This window comes from Anopheles cruzii, chromosome 3 (assembly GCF_943734635.1).
Source record: "Anopheles cruzii chromosome 3, idAnoCruzAS_RS32_06, whole genome shotgun sequence".
In the NCBI taxonomy this organism is placed as follows: domain Eukaryota; kingdom Metazoa; phylum Arthropoda; class Insecta; order Diptera; family Culicidae; genus Anopheles; species Anopheles cruzii.
In genome coordinates, this window is record NC_069145.1 from 1,318,201 (window position 1) to 1,340,226 (window position 22,026).

Sequence of the window (22,026 nt, forward strand, 5' to 3'; positions counted from 1 at the left end):
TTTGGTTGTTCTTAATAATTGGCGCAAACGGCGATTGCTCGTGACGGTATCGTGAATTGTACGTTCGTGTTCGATGCGGCTTTGTGGCGCATCTCTGAGGGGACTGCGGCTGCGCGTGTGTAGACTTTAGACGGAAGTTGTGCGTCTTTTTTCGGGGTCCTTGCTGTCATCGATTTCCCATCGCTCTCTCTCTCTCCCTGTCTCTCTCTCGGGGTTCGGCTGGAAAATAATGCCATTTGAAAACAGGAAAATACCCGCCCATCCTGTGGGGCGGGGCCTGACTACATACTCAGCCGAGATCACAACTAACTACACCTTTGCTCTCTCCCCGTTTGGTTGCCTAGCAACCACAGGACAGGGTTCCATAGGGGAGGTACCCCCGTCAAGTGACTAACACACACGGACACACAGAATGCAGCGTTGCTATGGGAGATGAAGGAGTTAAATCAAATTTTGACAGATCGCAACGCATTCATCTAGTAACCTGCGTCGCGTTGCTCTTGGCTCTAGTAAAAGGGGCTCTACAAAGTAAGCTCATCATCAGTTGGTGTCTCATCGCTATATCTCTGTGTGGTCTAGAGAACTGATATATCTGGAAGTACTTCTCAATTCCACTCCGGCTCCGGTCTCATTCTGAGAGGCGTTAGGCAAAAGCGGGGAACCAAGCGTGAAACTCAGCTAAGGTACATAACCTATAACCCATTGCGTAACGGATACTTTAAGGACTAGATAGATCCACCTAACACCAGCCGATCGGTTGCCCCGTCCCCGTCCCTGGGACGTAGGAAGCGGAACGCTACGCTTTTAAGGAACGAGAATGTGGGGAATGAAAATCGCTCATCGCGGCGGTGAGCTGATTAGCAAGGATGATCCGTGATGATCGGCGGCAGCAAACTGTGACTGTGGGTCCACCGAGCTACCGAATGCCACCATCAACCCCGCCGCCTAGAACTCGAGCCGGTACGCCGAGCAGGACGTTTCGTGGTCCTGCAGGTTGATGGTACACCGTGCCGCCGAAGGGGACAGATCGATGTGGTACTTGGCCAGCAGCTCCTCGTTCTCCGACACCCAGTAGCCCAGTACGTCCGTGTCGTACGTCGGGATGATAGTTACCTCTGCCGGCCGGAAAAGGACAATTAGCATTAGATGGACACTGCTGGCTTGCTTTGCCCGTACTTACCTAGTTCTTTATCTTCCCAGGTTTGTTTGGCCTCCAGCAGGGCGTTGTACACCTCCCGGCTCGGTTCCGTGCCGGAGAACACGTAGTACCGGGCTCGGACCCGCTTGAAGAACTCGACGTTGGCGTAGTACGAGTTGCCGTGGTGCGGCACGTACGACAGGTCCACGTACACGGGGCTGTGCTTCTTGGCCTTGCTCGGCGATTCGGCCCGACGGCGCAGGTTCTTCTCGTTGTTGAGCCGCGTTTTGCTCATCAGCATCCGGCGTTCCTTCTTCGGCGTCGTCTTGTTGTCCGCCTCGCCCGCCAACGGGGCCGGTGACGGGAGACCGAGTGGCTTACCCCACGAGTCCAGGACGCCCTTCACATCCGACGAGGACGGCTGCGTGGTGGCCACTGATTGCGTTAGCGGTTCTGATTGCGTCATTGCTGGCGATTGTGTTTGCGCAGGGGCTGTGGCTGGGGCTGGCGGGGCCACGGTGACACTCTGCTGAGCCGTCACCGTGGTCGTGACGGACGACGGCAGTCCCGTGGATGTAAAGTCCATCTCGATCTTTGCGGCCGGAGCGGCCTTGGTGGTGGCCACGGCCGCCGCCATGAATTCCTTCTCGCTCGCAAAGTGCATCGACGTGGTCATGAGGTCGTCCGTCTTGCGGAACGTTTTCTCAAAGTCCAGATCGGCCTCGTCCAGGTACTTGCGTCCAGTAGGTACGTGCTCGCCGCCGCTGTCCCCGCTCGAGGCGTACTCCACGTACGCCTTCCCTTTGCCGGCCGCAATCGGAATCGGGATCGAGCGAGTGGTGGCCGTGGCCGTGGCGGCGGAGGCAGCTGGCGTTACGTCCGGGAGCTGACCGTAAAAGGAAGTGCTCATCGGATCGGGCTTATAGGGGACGGCCGACTTGACCTCCTCGCTGCCGTACTGGGGCGGAACGTCATCCTGGCTGTCGTCGATCTCGAATTCCGACTTCTTGCTCACGCCCGAGCTCGAGTGCTGCAGATCGTAGTCGTACGTGTACTTGGTGCTCGGCGAGAGCGGTGCCTGCGACGTGACGCTCATCGGCGACCCGGGTACATCCTCGTCGTGCCAACCGGCCACAATGCGCGATGCCTGACCGGACGAGATATCCGAACGGGGCGAAAGGACGTCCTTCTCGTCGTAATCCTCCGTCAGACTGCGCTCTTCCGTGCTGGCCAGAGTCAGCTGACCCGGGACCGCGACGGACGGAGCTTTGGCCGGCTCCACCTCCTGCTGCTTGGTTTCGCTGACCGTGTCACTGTGGACACTGGAGTCTACCTCGATCTTCTCACCGTCCCGGACGATGTAGGTCGTCGTCTTGGTGGTGGTCGTGGTGGTGACCGTCGTGGTCTGGGAGTCACCGGCGGTCGACGGCGCTATGCGTTCGATCTGCGAGTCGCCCATGTCGGGCGTCGACGAGCGCGTCATGTCCGGGGTGCTCATGCCGGAGGTGGTGCGCGTTTCGTCCACCTTCAGGGCGTCCACTACCTTCGGGAAGGGCGACGTGGGCTTCGGCGATGACTCTGATGTCTCAACACCTGAACTGTGGCCCAAGTTGAGCGATTTGGACGCACTGTCTGTACTACCCGTGTGCACGGACATCAGCCCCGGGCTCGACTTGCCGGATGGTACAGACTCTTTAGGTGTTGAGATACCAGAAACATCGTCTTTCGCCTTCGCCTCCGACGACGCCGGCGGCGGAGCGACGGAACCTCCGACGGAACCAGTGACCGGAACATCCTTCGCTCCGACGTTCGGACTGATTGGCGCCGTCGGCGGTGTCTTGCTGCCGGCGGCGAACTCTGACGGAGCTTTCTCGTCGATCGCTGATTGAGGACGTGAGGAGTCCTTTTCACTGGCTGCGGATGCTGGCCGTGAACCGTCCTTCGATTCAGCTTTAAGATCAAGTGACTTCTCTGACGGAGCTTTCTCGTCGATCGCAGACTGCGGACGGGAAGTTTCCTTGGACTCAGCCTTCAGATCAACTGACTTCTCTGATGGAGCTTTCTCGTCGATCGCTGATTGAGGACGTGAGGAGTCTTTTTCACTGGCTGCGGATGTTGGCCGTGAGCTTTCCTTTTGTTCGACCTTCAAGTCCTGATCTGAAACGTCCTTAACTGGAGTTGTCGATTTGACTTCATCCTTTTCCGGTTCTCCCTTGAGGTCGGCCGACTTATCGGACGGAGCCTTGTCACTCATAACCGACTGAGGACGAGAAGTGTCGGACTTTTCCGATGCCGGCTTACCATCGATGACGGATGCTGGCCGTGAACCTTCTTTGTCTTCCGTTTTCGCGTCCACTTTGGCATCGGCCGCCGATGGCGGACGAGAGCCTGCTTTCTTCTTCTCTGGCGCTGCGGTATCGTCCCCTGGCGTACTGGCGACCGATTCCGGCCGAGATGGTTCCTTAGATTCCGGCTTCGACGCGCCCTTCGGTTCGGACTGTTTCGCCACTTCCTTTTCGTCGGACGGTTTCGGCTTACCCTGAGGCTCTTTCTCGCTGACCGTCCTCTGGCTGGTGACCGACTCCGGGCTGGATAGTTCCTTGGACTTTCCTTCGTCGGCAAACACTTCGGTGGTGAGCGTTTCTTCCGATTCCTTCAAAAAGTCATTCACCGACTTCAGATCCGCCGAGTCCTCCTTCAGGTCACTGATGTGACTGGAGATGGAATGGGCTCGCGAAGAGTCCCGGCACTCGTCGACGATGGAGCTCTCGTCCTTGGTATAATCCCGCTCACTGAACGTGCTGATGGCCGACTCACGCCGCGTGTCGTCGATGTGATCGTACTGGTCCGCCAACGATTCCTTCCGCACGTCACCAACGGCTGTCGCGATCTCGGGTGTCTTTTTCGCGCCGTCCACCACCGAGGACGGAACCACCTTCTCCGGAAGCTCATGTTTGTCCTTCTCTTCGATCGAAGTTGGGGATGTTTTCAGATCCGGAGACGATTTTCCAGACGACGGAGGACTGGCCTTTTCTTCGACCGACTTTGCCGACACTTCACTGGTCGCTTTCGTAGCCGCCGGTTCCACTGCCTCCTCGCCGTCCTCCTCCTCCTCGTGGACCTTGATCTCGGGAGTGGTCGTTCCCGAAACTCGCTCCGGTTCCGGCGTTGCCGATTTGGAGAACGTGATGGTTCCCTCGGGACAGATGACCGTCTCTTCGCCACCGTCCTCACTGCTGGCCGTCACCAGCATCCGCTGGACGGTACCGACGTCCTCCTCACGGGGTCCACCCTGCGACAGCTTCCGCTCCAGTTCCTGCGGATCGAACCCGGGAATGATCTCCTCCAGGTCCTTGTCTGACTTCAGCACCTCGGCCACGTTCGCCACAATCTTCGCCACGTCCTCCGGAGTGCGGGCACGGGCCGGCATCGTGCTGACCGTGCCCAGCTTTTCCGAGCCCTGCGGCGGCGACACGCGATCCTCTTCCTCTTCCTCCTTGATCTCGCGCAAGTTCGCGTCCTCGAACGCACTGTACTTGACGTCCTCGATCACGAACGTTCCCAGCGTTTTCTTGTTCTCCAGCTCCTCCAGCTCCTTGTCCTCGTCGATGTCCTGCGGGATGCTGACCAGCGACTTCAGCTCCGCCAGCTTGTCACCCTCCGCGATCGGCGAGTCCACGGTCGTGATGTGCGTTTCGCGCAGTTCCTGCGTGTAGCTCCGCTCGTATCCGAACGCTTGGTAGCTTGGCTGCTCCGCGGCGGCCACCACCTGGTCAACCTTCTCCGTCACCTGCTGTAGCTTGGCTTCCACCTGGTCCGTTTTGTCCTTCAGCTTCGTCTCCATCTTGTCCGCCACCTTCTCGATGCCACTCCGGATCCCATCGGTGATGCCCCCGAAGAAGGAGCTTATGCCCGATTTGGCCTTCTCCTGGACCTTGTCCACTTCCTTCGCCAGGTTCGCTTCCAGCTGTTGCTTCGTATCGTCCAGCTGCGCCACCACTTCCTGCTTCAGATCACGGGCCATCCGTTCCAGTTCGCTCGTTTCGGCCACGATCGTGGCCAGTGCCTCGTCGGCCTTTGCGGCCACATGCGACGCGCCGGCCACGGCGCTCTCCAGTTTCTCGTCCATCTTCTGGGCGGTCACCTTCAGTTCGTCGTCCAGCTGTTTGGCCTTGGACTGCAACTCCCCAATCACCGTGTCGGCCTTTTCGGTGGCGGCCTTCACCACTTCCCCAGCAGCTTCCGCGGTCATCGCTTCCACCTCCTGGCCAATGTCCACCAGCGCATCCTTCGCCTCGTCCTTGCTCTCGGCCACGGTCTTCACCATGGTGTCCTTCAGAGCCACCAGCTCGGATGCCGTAGCCTTGGCCTTATCGTCGATCAGCTGCTTCAGCTCGTCCAGCTTCTCTTCCGCCTTCTCCGGTGTCTGCCAGATCTCATCCAACACGGACGTCACGGTCTGTGGCGGCGACGGCACCTTCGGTACAACCTTTTGCGCCACGATCACCTCTTCCTCCACCGGAACCGGGTCACCACGCTCCGGTTCTTCCTCTTCGACCTGTGCCTTAAGCTGCTGAACCGATTCGGACTTCTGCGCCTTCTCCTGGACCGGAGCATCTGGAGCGATGATCTGGGACTCCAAGTCCCTCAAGATGGCGTCCTTGTCGAGTGGCGATGGCGACGGTGACGGTGGCTTCCCATCGGTGGCCTGCACTGTATCACATGGTTTATCACTTTCCGCCGACTTCTCCGCTTGCCTCTTCTGCTGCTGCTGTTCATCAGTCTTCTCGTGTTGCGTTGCATCAGTCTCTTTCGTGGCCGCCATCGTCGCCGTCGCCGACGTCGCGGCAACGATGGGCTCCTCTACCGGTTCTTTCTCCGCCGTGTCACGGTCCTTCTCATCGTCCTTCTCCTTGGTCTTGTCCTTCTCGTCGCCACCGTAGTCGGCTTCCTCTAGGTCCGCTTCCTCGTGGACGGGCAGGTCAGCGACCTCGTCCGGTGTCTTGACCACGTCGCGCATGTGCGCCTGTTGGGCCGAGAACTGCATTTTGGCCGGCGTCGGTCGTTCCACCGGTTCCTGCGCCGGAGGTGAACCGGCCGTCGCGTCCCGTCCCGCTTTTTCAGAGGGTGCCACTGCCGACGGCGAGTCTGCTGCCGTGGCGGGACCCGTAGCCGCGGCAGCCGCCGCCACATCGGTCTCCTTTGTTTCCTCCTTGACGTGCTTCTCCTCGATCACCAGATCCTCTTTGATCTCGTCCAGCGGAATGCGCTCATCCTCCGGGAGCGTCGGGGCCGTCGTCGTCGCCCCGGACTCGACCGTGGCCGACACTCGCTCCTCGTGGTGGCTCTCGTGCGGTCGCTCGAGGTGCTCCTTCGGTCCTTCGGCCTGTTCCAGTTCCAGCTCGTTCTCGTCCCGCGTGTCGCTCGTCTTCTTCGTGCTGCTCATCTTCTCGTCCGGACTGATCGACGAGATCTCCTCCGTCTTCAGCCCGTCCATCGAGGTTTCCATCTTGGACTTGGCGATCTCCTTGGCCGAAGCGATGATCTCCTGCACTTCCTCCTCCAGGTCTTGCTTGTGCTTCGGCGACAGGCTCTCCCCGCGCTCTTGGCCATCCTTCTCAGCCGCCTCGGGGTCAATCTGCTCATCCTCGCCCTCCGGTTGGTCCTCCGGGACCGCCTTTTCATCGCCTTCCTCTTCCTGCTTGGTGTCGGCACCCTCGCAGATCTGCACGACGGCGGCCGTCTGGCCACTCACCAGCACACCCGCCACTTCCTCCGCTTCCACTTCCTTCTCGTCGTCGCCGTCGTCCTCCTTCTCCTCCGCCAGACTGTCACGCTTCCGCTTTTCCGATTCCTGCGAGTCGCGCTGGTGCTTCTGGATCTCTTCCTCCTTCGTGGCGCTACTCTCCAGCTCGTTGATCGAGTCCTCCGTGTACTGTTCCTCCTTCTCGATGATCAGATACTCTTCTTCCTCTTCCGGCTCCGTCGCACTGTCCTGCACCTCGCGGTGCTCGGCCAGCAGCGTTTGGGCCTTCTGGGCCGACTCTCGGTTAAAGACGGCTTCGATTTCGCGAACCGCTTCCTGTTCTTCCTTCAGCTCGGCCAACTGTTGCTGCTTGAGCGCCTCCAGATCACCCCCGGCCGCGACGGTGACCCCTCCGTCGGCCGCTTCGCCACCGGCCGCCTCGAGGACGCGCTTCGTGACCCCTCCTTCGTCGGCGCTCGGTGTCGACACGAGGCTCGAGTCGGTCGTTCCGTTCTTGTCCAGCTTTGCCTTCCGGATGACGGCATCCTTCTCCGACTTCAGCACCTTCTTCCCCTTCACCGGGCTACTACCGGCGCCGGAAGCTGCCGATGCTGCCGTCGAAGAGACCGCCCCTTTCGGTCGGCGAGAGATTGGTTTCCGCTCGGCCTGCGTCTTGGTCGCCGTTCCGAGTTCCTTCTTGTCCGCACCACGGGCAGTCGCGGAGGGCTTGGCAACGCCGGCCGGTCGCTGGCGTGCCTCGAGCACCTTCCGATTGTTTTCGTCCTTGGCGCTCTTGGCCGGCGTCGGCTTGGGGCTGAACTTGCCCACCTTGCCCGACGGGTTCTTCGCCGGTGCCGCGCTCTTAGTTCCGGCAACCCGCCTGACATCCGTTTCGCCCTGTTCCGCCTTCGTGGCACTTCCGTTCAGAAGCTTCTGGTCAACGGGCGTCTTCTTGGGTGTGGTCGGAGAAGATTTGCTCGCTTCCTGCGGCTGCTTCTTCGCCACCGGCTTTCGATCCGCAACCTTCGGCGTTTTGCTGTCCATCTTGGAGCGCGCGGTCGATGTGGTCCGCTGGGAGCTGGGAGGTTTTTTGGTACTCCTCGGGGGACCGCCGGCACTCTCGCCCGGCCCAGCGGTCGGAGAGTCTTCCTTCGCTTTCTTCTCCTTCGCTTCTTCCGGTTTCGGCGATTCGACGCCATCGGCCTTCGCCTTTTCGCCCGCTCCATCCGGCAGGGCCTCATCGAGGCTCTTCTCGCTGTCCAGCGAGGGCTTCTTATCGGAACCCGGTGCCACCGGTTCCTCCTTGTCCGAGCCGACGTCCGAGATTGAGTCCTTCTTCTCGTCCTGCTGCTCGAGCTTCCGGTTGTCGATCTTCTTCTCCGCGACGGCAGCCCTTCCCCGAATAGGTCGCGGTTTACTGTCGACCTTGGCCACCGTCGTTGCGGTTTTCGCACTCAGCCGGCCCCCGTCCATCTTGCACTCGTCGGCCGAGCTGTCGGTCGGGTCCGCCGCCAGCTTGTTGTCCGTCTGCTGCAGCATCTTCAGCTTGTTGTCGAACAGTTTGTTGTCCTTCTCGAGCTGGCGGGCCACGGGCAGAATCTTGTCGGCGGCGGCCGTCGCCGAGACCCCCTTCAGGGTCTTCTTCGTCACGAGCACCTGCGTCGAGAGGCTGGCACTGATCGACTTGACCGGACACACGGGTTGGCGCATAAACTCGACGTCCTTCATCTTTTCCAGCCCCTCCAGGATCTTGTACTCGGGCGCCGACCCCGGGAACAGGATGCGCGTGATGTTGTCGTCCGGGTTGGCCGGTGTCCACACGAGCAGCGCGCAGATCGACACGAGGTTCTGGAGCGGAAAGGCAAAGTCCTTGCCCTGCTTCGCCGCAAACAGCCGCTGGTCGGCGGCGTTCCACTTGGCCAGGAAGTCCTTCACTTCGCGCGAGTCCCGCGCCGGACTGATCACGTACATGTCGAGCGTACCGTGGCCGACCTTGTGGTACAGGTTGACCGGCTCCGAGTCGCGGTAGCAGCTTTGTGCCTTCAGGTTCAACGACTTCAGATTCGACACGATCTGGTGGCCCTCCTCGAGCAGGTCCACCAGCAGCGGGTCGCGGTCCTTGTCACCGTCCGGGCTCGGCAACCCGCGGCGCTCGGGCACGTTGCAGAAGAAGTGGCCAATCTGCGGGTACACGTGGGCCTCACTTTTGCGCTCCACCACCGACGAGACACCGTTGACGTTGGTGTTGTTGATGCGCGTCATCAGCACCGCATCGAGCCGGTCCAGGTGGCGCACAAAGTCCCAGAAGCAGGACTTGCGGCTGAACCCTCCGTCAACTGCGGAAAAAAGAAAACCGGTTTCAAAACGCTGCCCGAGAGTAATTGTGGCCAGGACCACCTACCCAACATGTTAAAGCCATTGATTCCGAACAGGGCGGCGTCTCCTTGGCCACCGGGGAAGACGTAGAGCGTCGGGTGACTGAAGCGAATGTTGCCGACGACGTCCGAGCTTTCCAGCAGCTCCGAAATCTCCGTCGGGACGATCATGGACGACAGATAAGCTACAATAATTGAGAATTAGAGACCGAGGATTAGAGACCACCGGTGGCCACATTGATGGTCCCCCCCGAAACAAAGACTCACCGACGAAGGAGTTCAGCTTTTCGCTGCCCGAGCTCAGCACGTCGACCGGATTGAGGCGAATCTCGCACAGCCGCGTAAAGGACTTGTCCTGAATCGTGTGCCACTGGCCGCCGGGGGCACAGTGGACGTCCATCGTGATCGTATCGGGGTACGCGCGGAGCACCCGCTGGACCTCGTGCTCCTGGAACGCCTCCATGAAGTCAACCACCGAGAAGGTTCCATCCTGCGACGGGACAAAACGAACACAACGGGCGAATTAGCGGGCGCCCGAAGGACACGGAATGTCATCCCCAATTTACACCCTAAGCCCTGGCCCCTTCGGCTGGCCGAACCGAACGCAGCATCATTTATCTAAATTTTTGATTACTACTCGTGTTTGTTCGGCGCATTATTCGAGAAGCTCCGAACTCCGAATGGGACGCGATTGTCGTCCTATTCTGTTGTCATTCAACACCGCCCATTGTCGCCATCCGCTGGCTGGCTTCAGCTCCTTCGGCGAAAATTGGCTCCGTGCTGAATAAATGACGTCAATCCGTCTTACGACGGCCGAGAGAACGAAGAAGAAGGGCCCAAGAACCTTTTCCTTTCCAGAGGTCATTCAATGTGCGGCGGCGGACCCCAAATTCGGATTCGGAAAAAGAAAAGGCCGCCGGATCGACCATTTTCTGCTTGATCGAAAAAAACCCGGCCGTACCTTGGTTAAAAGGGAAAACTCGAGCCTTGTTGTCGAGCACATCTTGGGTCCACTGGCTTTTTGTGTGGCCAGTTTCACGCGGCCTAGCTTCAGATCGATAACCTGCGTTTATGGGTTTCATAAAAATGTGGGCTTCTGAAGGTCGCCGCAGTCCTCGTGGGGTCCACTCACCTGCAGTATCCAGGATCCATTTCCGGCGAAGGTGTAGCCCGTGTGGATGATGTGTCGGTGTCGCGTGAAGCTACTGAGCAGATTCCGGATGCACTGGATGAAGGTGTTGACTTGCGGGTGAATCAGGATCTCCGTAACCAGGTTCTCGCTGGCGTACTGAATCAGCCGTTCACCTGCGAAAAGCGCCGAGGGAAGCAATTCGTGAGCAATCGTTTATCAAATCAACCAAGAAGGAGAAGAGATGGTACGAAACGGGTCCGCGGCGGTTATTCAGGATCAGGACGCAATGGTTGCTAGATCCCCCATCAATCATCTCTCGTCATGTTAACTGACGGCTCACAGACACGCACGACACGCGAGAGATGATGATGATGCCATAACCTTCCCGGCCACAATGTCAAACACATTTCACGCTTCGATCGGAAACCATTTACGCCTCGCAATTCGGCCCGGTCCTGGTGTTCCTGAAAAAGAAATCCCCGGACCCGGCGCGCGAGAGATAAAAATTGTCACAACAATCTGCTGACGCTGACAGTGACATATTCGAGAAGTTTCGCGAAACGGCTTTCACGCAAGAACAACAATAAAGCCATTAAACACACACGAACTGCAGTGCCACTTGCGCCATTCTTACATTTTAATGAGGCTTGAATTTGCCGTACCGGATTCTGCAGGAGCTAAAACAAAGCACTTACTCCTTGTCTACTACGATGAAGCAACGATGGAGCAGTGTCGCCCAAGGTGAATAGAAGTCCCGCTGTTTGGTTTAAGGCACACAAGGTTAATACAGACCAAGCTTTGACTTCGGCTTTCAAAGCCACACACAAAGCCCTAAACCGTTCTGCGGTTAATACACTTTCGCAATCCGCCCGCCCGGTGAATAAATTTCGATGAAATATTCCGTATCGGTGCTTGGTGCTTACATATTGAATAACTTTTACATTTCCCTAATGGCCGCCGGCAGCTCTCACCACCGCACCGGCGGCTTCAGCCGAGACGAAAGTTATGAAATTTTGAAAGGATTCTCCGACGCAGAAGGACCCTCTTCTGTAAGCACACACACACGCGGGCATATTGGATACGGGCGCTCGTGATTCGTAGCGCCCGGAGCGCCGTTCTCCGGGCCGTCGTCGTTCCTCGAGAGCCATTTTATTGCCCGCGTCCTGTGAGGGCCATATCCTGCATGCATCCTGTGAAGGTCACAGTAAAGTGTGGCGGATTTTATGTCTGTATACTTTTCATTACCCTCTGCCCGGCACGGCCCGAGATTGGCTGCTGAGGTTGTGTGGAAGGCACAGGCTTCAGGCACTCCGGCCACCGCCAAGTCCGGCCGGTCCGGTTGCCGGCCACTGTGGGAAATTTGCATACTCATGTATTTTTAACCGCCTCAGCAGAATGGGGCCCACAAAACCGCGCCGCTTCCTGAAAGCCCGGCCCGGGATGTTAGTGATTGTTTTCTGGTTGTTCTCGAGCACGTAAAAAGTAACACCGCGGCACACACAGTGTTGACCCACCTCGGTTTTGCTGCCATAATCAATTTCAACACCCGCGTTCCGGTCTCCGGACTCAGCGGATTTAATTCGCATCGTTGTCAAATATGTGTTCTTAACAATTTTCGTTTATTTTTAGCCGGGCTGATAGTGATTACACGGCGGGGCCTCTTTAGAAGTAGTATCGATTCGAATCGCACACATCTGCTCAATCAATTAGTGCCTCCGTGCCACTGCAGTTCCGTGGTGCAGCATGGTGTATGTTACGATGCAGAGCCGCAGCAAGTTCCTGCGCATGACCGATGGCAACATTCGGACTCGCAGGGTTCTACGCGGCGGGGCACTGATTTATGGTGAGCGGCCATTTACAGCTGTTTATCGACTGGTGACTGGATAATAATTGCCAGCTAATGAGAAGCTCCCCGGATGTCGTCGGTCTAACGACACGGCTTCGGCCGATTCAATTAACGCCCTGACCCCACCAAAGATCGGATGACCAATAGCTTTATCACCAGAGAACCGACCACTCGGTGGCTTTATTTAAAAAGTAGTAAACTTATCAGATAACAAGTTAAAGTCACACTCGAAGCGAGCACCGCAGGTCGCCACTCCGTGGCCGGCGCCCCATTGCACAGTTCCTTGTGGCATACCTTGCATTCCTTCACCGCCATCCCGCTGACCAGGGTTTGCGTTTGGTTGGTGAGCAGCGTACAGAACTGGCGCTCCGTCAGGCTAGGGATGCAGGTTTTGATGAACTGCCGACCCAACGGCCCATCGAGACTGACTTTGGTGCAGGCGAACGAAACGTTCAGCATGCCGGCCATCGCGGTGCCTCCCAGCCCGTTGAGCCCCGCCAGTTCCTCGCACTTTATCGCGCTAACGACCTTAGAGCAGTCCTCGAAGCTGCTGTTACTCGAACACCGATAGCACTTGAAGCCGTGGCCTAGCGGAAAGGCAAACCGAAAGATGTGGAACTGGCGAGTGAAGCGGACGAAGCGCAAACGCTTACCTCGATCGGCGCACAGCACCCCCAGGAGGACTGCGAGCGTTAGAACTTTCATCGGGAGGATGCAAAAATCTCGAAATCAATGCCACACTGGCTCGGCCCGTCGAACGATGACATACATTTATAGACACGAAAGTGCACCGGGAATGCATTTTCGTTATCTTTTGTTTGAATTTGCACAACGTATCGCGCCCTCGAAGATAGTGTCGTATAGGGGTCGAACAGGGCCACACTTTTATTAGAAATGGCCGATATTTGGTTGCCCGTTTTTGTTGTTCTAAATTACACACTATCCAAACATTGGCATTCGTGAGTGGGGAAAGAAAACCCGGAGGCCCCTTCCACGCCGAGCAGCACACACACACGGAACGTGACATCGGGGACAATGCTTAAGCACGTTCAAGGACGCCAATGTCAACGTGGCACTCGTGGCCGGCGCAGAAGCAAATGAAGGCATTGGGTGGCGGTAAATTTGCACAGCATTACAGGGGCAAACAATTTCTTTTCGTTTCCTTTTTTCTTGAGCCCTTGGTAAAGGTCTTCCACCCGGCCGGAGCCACTGAAATTGAGATATCAAGATATTCGATGCCTATCTCAGACGGCTCCTATCGGTGACCCTTTTTGCGCCGATGGAACGAACCGCAGCCCATTCTTTGCCCTTTTGTAGTAAAAACGCCATATTCACAGTTTGTTCACATTTTCTCGCCGTTTTTTATTCCAAACAAGTCCGGCCAGCTAGCAGTACTTTCGGAGCACAACCGTCGACAGAATCGCTCCTAGCAGAACCGGAACGGCGGATGAGGCGGGCTTCGGGGATCCATTCTTCTGCGTCGTCGTCGACACCGGAGCCACCGTACTAGGAGTTGCTGGAGCCACCGTGGTAGTGGTAGTAAGTCCTGGAGCCACCGTGGTAGTAGTTACTGGAGCCACCGTGCTGGTAGTTACTGGAGCTACCGTGGTAGTCGCTGGGGCTGCCGTTGTTGCTGGAGCTTCCGTAGTCTGGGCTCCGGTTACCGCGAGCACGACGCAGAGTGTCACTAGTCCCAAAACGATCTTCATTTCTTCGCCTTCAAAACTTTCGCTGCGCTTCGACGGGAGCACTTTGGCGGTGCACTTGCGTTTGTCCAGACTACCGTCACTGGCCGGATCGGCACCACTATTTATGCAGATGCCACTCCGAGGCTAGGAACGGCGATAACAGACGGCGCAGCCACTTGATCGTTCGGTTGATAAAGAGCGAAATTGCCCGGGGGAAGCACAACACGGGAAGCGCGAACGTTGCGGTCAAAAATCTAACTGAGGCTATAACTCTTCACACCGGAACCGGGCTTATCGCCCGGAGATACTAGAACCCCGTGGTCCACAAGTACATCCCCGTCTGAGCCGGACACTCTAATCGATACTCGAGCCAGACGGATGGCTGACGCCCTCTACGCCCGCAGGTGAAGAGATGAGAAAGGTGGTCTCTTCCAGCCCAACACCCAAAAGGTCGTTTATCGTAAAAAAAGACGATAAAACCCGGACCTCATTCCGTAATCAGTTCCTATCGTCCGCAGACCGCAGAGCTTTCGTGAATGAAGCACTTTAAAGGGGATTAATTTAATGTACTTGCCCTGAATTATCAAATCTCTGAACGCCGTGCCGTGTTTGCGCGTAAATATTTTATCCATCCCAATCCCTTTCAGCTGCCGGATTCTAAGCCGGAAGAAAATTCAATTTACGTGGCCGCTCCAAGCTTCTCCAAAAGCGTCGAGCAAGTTTCCCTGTGGCAGATTGATTTTAACTTCGACTTCGCGAAACGCCAAAGTGGTGAGGGAGAGATCCCTAATGACCTATTTCTGGTTCCATCCTCTCACAATGCCTCTACAGAACCGAAAATAAAGCATCATACTGGGGCCCCGATTGCCAATCAAACCAACTGTTCCGGGAGCCCGCGGGCTTGGGAAACTTTTCCCCCGCATTTCCAATAATGGCAAAGTTTCTGTGGAACATCCCTGTTTGCTTCGTTCTTCGGCTGGTTCGCTTGGCGATTATGCACTTTTAACGCGATCAACCTCATTTTGGCTTCTCATCATCGCAACGCAGACGCAGAAGGATAAAACTGCACCGGAAACAGGAAATTGTGCCACCATGCGCCTCCATCCACGCTGCCACGTGCCTTATCTATTTGGCCACCGCTTTTGTTTTTCAACCTTCCAGGGGCTTCGGTGACACCGAAAGGAGGTTACCTTCGTCGGCGCTCGCTTCCGTAGATGCAACCGAGTAAGATAATTTATCGCCCGAGGTCCAAAGGTACCCGGGCGGAGACGACGACGGGCTGTACCAGAACCTTCCCTTATGCTGTCGACATTGATAAACGACGGAAGACGGCGAAGGGATGGGACACGATAGTCTGGGGAATCAATTCATTTGCCCAATCTGTGCTTTCATCGCAGGACCGCGCCGTAGGCCGTGTATCGTTCGGAGCACAATTCTTCTGCAGTGCCCACGGAACACGGAACATAAATTAGATCCTCGGTTGGTCGTTTCCCGTTTCAGATTAATGGTATTACTGGCGCAAAACCGAAATGCGAACGTGCGTGTCAGTTCCGACTCCGGCCGGCGGACGTACGAGTTTCGAACACGAAATTAAATTATAATCTCGCCCATTCGTGATCGGTTGTGTGTGGCGAGCTGGATCTCCGGGCTGGATTTGGAATCAATTTGGCTCACTCGAGCGACTCGTATCACGAGCTTTCGTAGCATTCGATCGGAAATTAGCTGTCGGCGCGTTTTTATGTTCCCTAGCGCAAGAATGTAACGCAACGCAGCAATAATCTATTCAAGCAGCAGCAAAAGCACTAAATATATAAATAGTTGTTCACACAATGTCTCTAGGCTCTGCGGTCCATTCAGAGCAAACATCGGGCTCCGGAGAGCAATATTATATGTTGTTCAGGAATCTAATATGTTGTACCGTGAGAATGGCAACCATGGAACGTCCGGAACCTCACGTGGAAGATTCTTTTCTCACCGCCTTTTATTTACTGAACAAGAAAGCTCTACGTTAACGACTTCAGCTCTCTGTCCGTTCCCTTCCCTTGGAAAGAATGGCGGATTTCACTTGCAGTAACGATCACGGAGAGGGTCCATTCATAAGCGGAGAAGCATTGCAACATCCCAACAAAACGCTAAAATAGACGAATTTAAGCAGAACAACTGCTCCCTTTATTTTATTTGCTCCGCTTCAGGTTTATTTGCGATTCGATTTACGAAACATTCATCGCCATCGCCGCCGCGCAGTAGCAAAACAATAAAACAGCAATCTTAGCAACCATCCGACAACACACATTCGCCGAACGCCGTAAAACCGACACAGACGAAACAAACAAGTCATCTCAGAATGCCACGGCGGAATCCCGGCCCACAGCAGCAGCAGCATCCTTCGATCGATGCTCGGGCAGCCAATTGCGCGTCGGTTTTCGAAATTACATTTCTTTTGCATATCTCTCGCTCTCTATGCCGAGGAGCTGTTGTTGGAAGCACAATGGACAAACACACACGAGGATGATGATGATGATGGCGATGACGATTATGTTGCAGCATGGAGAAGCATGCCATGCACCTGTGCACGATTTTTGCTAAATTTAGCACACATGCTATCGATTTTTGACTCGCGCTCGGAGCCAACGTTGCCGGTTGCGCCAACGACGACGACAAAGTGACTCCAATCCAGCATATCTCGCACAATGTTGCGGAGTAAACTCGCGTACGGATGATTGGGTTTATTCTCGGTAACACTGCAATGCGATCCAAGCACTCGATGGTTGAGAAATGTTTTTCCAGTTAAACACTGGAGAAAGAAAACTTTTCACTTATTGAAGGCTATTGAAGGGCATTTTTTCTTCCGTTTCCGAATCTTCGATCAATTTGTGGAAAAAGGAATCATCGGCACATCCCCGGGAGTCGATTGTTATTATCTCCGCGCGAAGGTGTTGATGGAGCGAAATTGAATCCGCAGGAACGAACCGTCCGTGCTTCATCTTGTCCTTGGATTAAAAATTTACACTATCTGCGGCAGAAATGATCCGGCTTTTGTTACACCCGAAACGGCGAGGACGGTGAGAAAATGTTCGCCTTTTTCGCCCGATCGGGTCGATTTAGAGGGTTTTCTTGCCATTCGAATTTACGACCTCGTCCCACGTCCCCAGCGAAGCCGGCGATCGACAATTTGATGGCGAAGCTTCGACCGAAAAGGTGTTGTCGGTTAATGGCATCCATTGCCCTCTGAATGTTCTGAAAGACAAGTTTCAAATTAAAAGACTAAATTGAAACAAGAAGTACAACCCACCGCGAGAGTCTTTCGAAGAGCAAACTTTGCCCGGTAACGCTTCGCTGATCAAATTTCTTGCCTGGTTGCCGAAACTCATTTTAACTTTCTTCCGTGCCAATGTTTTCGTCACATAAATTGTTATCAAACATGCGTTACTCATTACCATAACCACGCCACGTGCCCCGGCGACGGCGGCGGAGGACCGTTTTTCGTCGAGCCGTCCTCCTGGCGGTTAGTCGTCCTTGACTAAAATACACCCCCGGGGCCGGGCTCCGACGACCGGCTAACGCCTTCGCGCCGTCGCCGACAGTAAAGTTAATGAATTATTTTTCCACAAACTTTGTGCTTGACCTTGTGCGCGTCCGGTCCGGTCGGTTGTGTATCAAAACCGCGGCCTCCCATGGGGGGGGGGGACCCTTGCGCGATTCGGCCGCTTAATTCGGGTCACATTGTAAAGGACCCGGATTTAAAAGGCGTTTAAAAAAGGGAAACGTGTAAAGATATGTAGCGTTATGTTGCCGGGCACTGGATTACACTGATTGCGGTGCGGTTCGGGGTGTTTTGTAATGACCCTAGGATCCGAGATGCCACAACAAACGGTGGGGGGGGGGGGGCTTCCACTTACCGTGCTTTCCTTCGTCGCCTTCCAGCGCCTGCAACGTGATGGTATGCAGCTCTTCCTCCAGGTCGACATGGAAATCGCCGACGTTCCATGACAGAAAGCCTGTGAAAAGAAATGAGAGTAAAAATAATTTAATGACCTACTCGCTTCAAAACAGACCATTTTAGTGGTTTATTCTTTCAAAAATAAATGGCTCCAAATCCCGCTTTCCGCATCAAACGCCTCTTTTTAACGATGAACGAACTTTATGCTGTCGGCCTACTGCGATGCTCCAAGCGTCATAAGCGAGCTACAATTTCAATCGAAGCACACCGCGAAGGTTTCAATGTTGATAAAATACCTCACTTACGTAAGCAAATTGCAGCCGGGGACATGGCCACGGGGCCATCATTTTTTCCGTGCCAAAGCACGTACCTTGTTGCGGTTTTTCTTCTCGTCGGTCGGTGGCGATGGGATTCGATTTTCACTTGCTCACCACTCAGTGGTTGATCATCATTCGGCGAAGAAAGATCAAGAAATGGCTCGCCGTGACCCCAGAACGCTGACCCTTCTGCTGTTCTTCTACTGCCGCTGCTGGTTCGGTAGGTTGTTTCGATCGGAAAGGCTCGCGATTCATTTACCGGGGCTTTTTTCTCCTGCAGTCACGGAAGCGCTCCGGTGCCATCAGTGCGGTTGGGACACTTGCGGCAACAACGAGGAGCTTATCGAGTGCAGCCTCGAGCGGGTCAACAGTGTGCATGCCAATTTCGAGCGCCTCACGGACATTCCCCAGTTCCGGGAGCTGCAGAGTGGCGATCAGTTCGTGTGCTTCGAGCTGCGGCTCACTAATGCCCACGGCAACCGAACGGGCACGGTCAAAAGCTGCACGCTGCAGCGTGCCAATTTGTGCGGTTTGACGAACTGGAAGATGGTCAAGGTGCTGGGCTGCCGGACCTGCAACGACGAAGATTACTGCAACGGATTCGGCACGAAGCTCTCGTCCGACACGGCATTGGCGGCCATCTCTCCCGGGTTCTCCTTCAGCTCGTCCGAAGGCTACGGCGCGGTGCCAAGCCTCTGGCTGACGGTGCCTTCGATAGCGCTGCTGATGGCTTGCATTAGCTTTTGAGTGACACACATCAAGCTTGATGTCAAAGCCGTCTCGTGTTTCGCCAAATAAATCGATGGGGCCCCAATTTGGTGCCAGAAAATATTATTAGTCGCCGGGCACCGGGTGGAAGAGCCTCGGTCACTGGGGCGCCAAATTATTTGCAATCCTGGCCCGGCCCGGTGTAATCAATTCAATTAATTACCGTGTCCATCACCGGCGAACCTGTCCGTCGATCAGCGTTGCGCCGTCTTTCCGCCGTTTGATAAGTTTAATTTTCCAAAGTAATCTCATTCTCCGGTTAGCATAACTAATGAGCGATGGAGGATTGGAGCGCATTATCTGAGGTGAGCACAGCATCCGAAAGCGTGGTTTCGGATCGCGTCGAGAAGCCGGTGCTTCCGGGCTCGGGTCCGGCCAAAGTGCTTTAAAAAGCCGATTACCTTTTCGCGGAACTTGGGAGCCTCTTGGGAGACGATCGACCTTTGGGGCAATTAATAGCCCGGTGTGTCGGTTAATTTATTTTAAAACACCGCTGGGAGGCAAGTTCATGGCTGGCGGCCATCGGCCGAGATTGGTTTTCTTAGGCCAACTTTACCACTCAACTAACAGTATCTTGTCCGTGGCCGTGTCGCTTGTTTTCCAAAAGGGGAAAAACGATGTATTGTATCGAATCCGCACACACCAGCACGTCAATCGGACGTGACTTCTTCTTGTAGTTCCCGACCGCGAGGCGACAAAACGGTACACCACGCGCGCGCTGGTCTCGATTGGGTGACGACACCGTCCGTACCCAAGAAGGTCACCCAAATGACATCACCCCTTGGAGCCGGTCGTCGAAGAAAGTCGACTCATACGACCCGTGTGCGTCTATCTCTCTTCTATCACGTCGATGGGCGAGAAAATACAATATACATGTGCGCCGCAGCTTTCGAGAGCATAAACGAGAAAACCGAAATAAATGGATCCCGATGGGAAAGCGACAGAGAGAGAGAGAGACCCAGAGAAAGTCCTGTGAGTTTATGGACACAGCACATCATCAGATATTTATGGCCCTTCCCGACCGGGGACGAGCACCTAGAGCGCTCGCAATTGATTGCGATTGCGATCCAGATATGATCAAGCGTGACAATGAGTGTATTATTTACCCAGCCAGGTTTACCACCACCGATAAGTTCAAGCTAGAAACCCGGCACAGCGTGAACGGCGAAAACGGTAAACTCTACTGGCCCAACTAAAGAGTGTGAGCGCAAACCACTTTCTTTAGTGAGCAATTTCGGGGTGCAATAAATCGACTAAATGGCCGGTGATTAGTTATAAATCGGCCACCATTAGGGTCTTGTTTAATTGGGAAAAGTATAGCAACAAGATTCATTCCCGAGGAGAGCTTACCAACGGGAACCAGATGAACGGCCGTGCCGTCCGCTGTTTAGTCGGTGCAATTGCAGCCAATCCGCTTGAAGTGCCTCAGTGAATACCAATTTCACTCGGCAAACAACACACGTGATTCACCCGGTCCTGGCCCGATCCGACCCGGCCGGGTATGTGAACGTGACATGACGTCAAGTTTGCTTCTCCAAATCGGGTTTTCCAATCAAAACTCTGATTGTCTCAGCACGACTGGGCACAGCTTGGGACTCCCTAGAAGCCGAGCCGCTGAGAAAATGTTTGCCTAACGACGATGATTCAGTTCCAAGAGATAGCATTATCATCGTCGGCGACCGAAGGGCGCACAACAATCTTCGCGTTGAAGGTGGTCATGTAAGGTGTACTTTGCAGAACCCGGAATGAAGTATGTGCAACGACAGAAGAGCTTAGAGGCGCTCGCGGAACGTATTTTTGAGGGTGCCATGTAAGGATATTTATTATCGCTGTCAGTCCTTTTTGGCTCTACACTCCCTCGGCGGTGGCCGGTGTAATCCTCGTGACTGCAGGTGGTCCATTTAATTTCGCACCACAATTTATAGCCCAAAACTCGGCAAACGACTCGTTCTTACGGGGCCGGCTTACTGGTTAGGGAGGGCCGGTTAGCAGCAAAAGGCAACCTTCATAAAGTAATTCGATAGCTTCCCGTCCATAAAACAAGCCCCGCGTTTTCAAACGACAATTAAAGTGACTCATTCACCTCACTCGGCTTTCGTTTTCGGGTCATGGGGAACCTAAAACGGGGAAAAAAGGAAGGAACCCCCCCAGGAAGGGTTTACGGTGTTGGGTAAAAACTCTAATAAAGCATAAAAACATCGCCGCCGCCGCCGCCGCCGCCGCCGCGGGGTGGCCGCCTCCGTGGCCTGTTCCGACAAATATTTCCGGTCACGCAATCATTGATTTATGGATGATTTATATCATTTAGATTTTCGATGGGCCGCAGACACTGACACTGAAAACGGGGACTTCGCGTCGGGACGTTTTTCGGCTTCTAATGTATTTTGTAATTAATGTATCAGCTGGCTGGCCGTTGGCTGCTCTGCTGGGCGCCCCGGACACCCACCCTTGGGGGGGTCCTTTGCTTCACCACCATCCCAACCGATGCAATCGTGCGTTCAACCGGTTCTAATGGGCGAATAGTTGGTGGTTTTAGGCGGCCAGGAGCCCTGATACGATTTCAATTACTCACCGCACCAATGTGCAAACCAAACCAAAACCAAATAGATTCACAACCCTGGAAAACCGATAACCTCGTGGGCTATTAAAAATGCATTTTAGCATTCCCCAAAAACCCTTCGTATACACGTAATGTATTACAGTTCGGTTGGTTTTTCTCAGTCAACATGAGAGTGGTTTAAAATGACATTTAATAATTCATTAACAAAGAGTCGCGCAAAGTCGAAGGCCACCGGCCAAGGGCTCGTTTGTTGTGCAATACTTGGCGGGCAGAAGCCCTTCAAGAACCCGGATCCTAGAGCGGGAGCCGTCGGAACGGTGAACCACTTGTGGCGGTCCGACCGGCGGCTGCTACTACCGTCAAAATCAGTCAACCGCGAAATAGGATAAGCTTGTGCGCCCTCAAGCACACTACTCTGCACTAATCCGAAGGGGTTCTGGCCCGCGTGAAAGGGGTCGCCAATTGAAAGCACCACGACCATAAATAACGCGCACCAGCCGAGGATAGCTAGCTCCG

At 55.1% G+C, this 22,026-nt stretch overlaps 2 protein-coding genes across 2 annotated transcripts in view; both read right to left on the reverse strand.

Moving 5' to 3' along the window:
• Window positions 1–945: 945 nt before the first annotated feature.
• The window catches only part of LOC128274580 (microtubule-associated protein futsch), a 28,733-nt gene continuing 7,652 nt past the window's right edge, over window positions 946–22,026 (reverse strand). Inside the window, exons 2-7 of the mRNA XM_053012817.1 lie at window positions 17,825–17,923; window positions 10,392–10,564; window positions 9,527–9,749; window positions 9,286–9,444; window positions 1,181–9,220; window positions 946–1,115 (exon numbers count right to left, since the gene is read on the reverse strand). Coding sequence (XP_052868777.1) covers window positions 946–1,115; window positions 1,181–9,220; window positions 9,286–9,444; window positions 9,527–9,749; window positions 10,392–10,564; window positions 17,825–17,923 — 8,864 coding nt within the window. The remainder of the gene's footprint in view (window positions 1,116–1,180; window positions 9,221–9,285; window positions 9,445–9,526; window positions 9,750–10,391; window positions 10,565–17,824; window positions 17,924–22,026) is intronic.
• Window positions 12,411–12,985, reverse strand: LOC128271766 (uncharacterized). The gene is made up of 2 exons (XM_053009399.1): window positions 12,891–12,985; window positions 12,411–12,824 (listed from the first exon to the last, which is right to left on the reverse strand). The coding sequence occupies exons 1-2, from the start codon at window positions 12,940–12,942 to the stop codon at window positions 12,418–12,420; spliced, it is 459 nt and encodes a 152-aa protein (XP_052865359.1). The 5' UTR covers window positions 12,943–12,985; the 3' UTR covers window positions 12,411–12,417.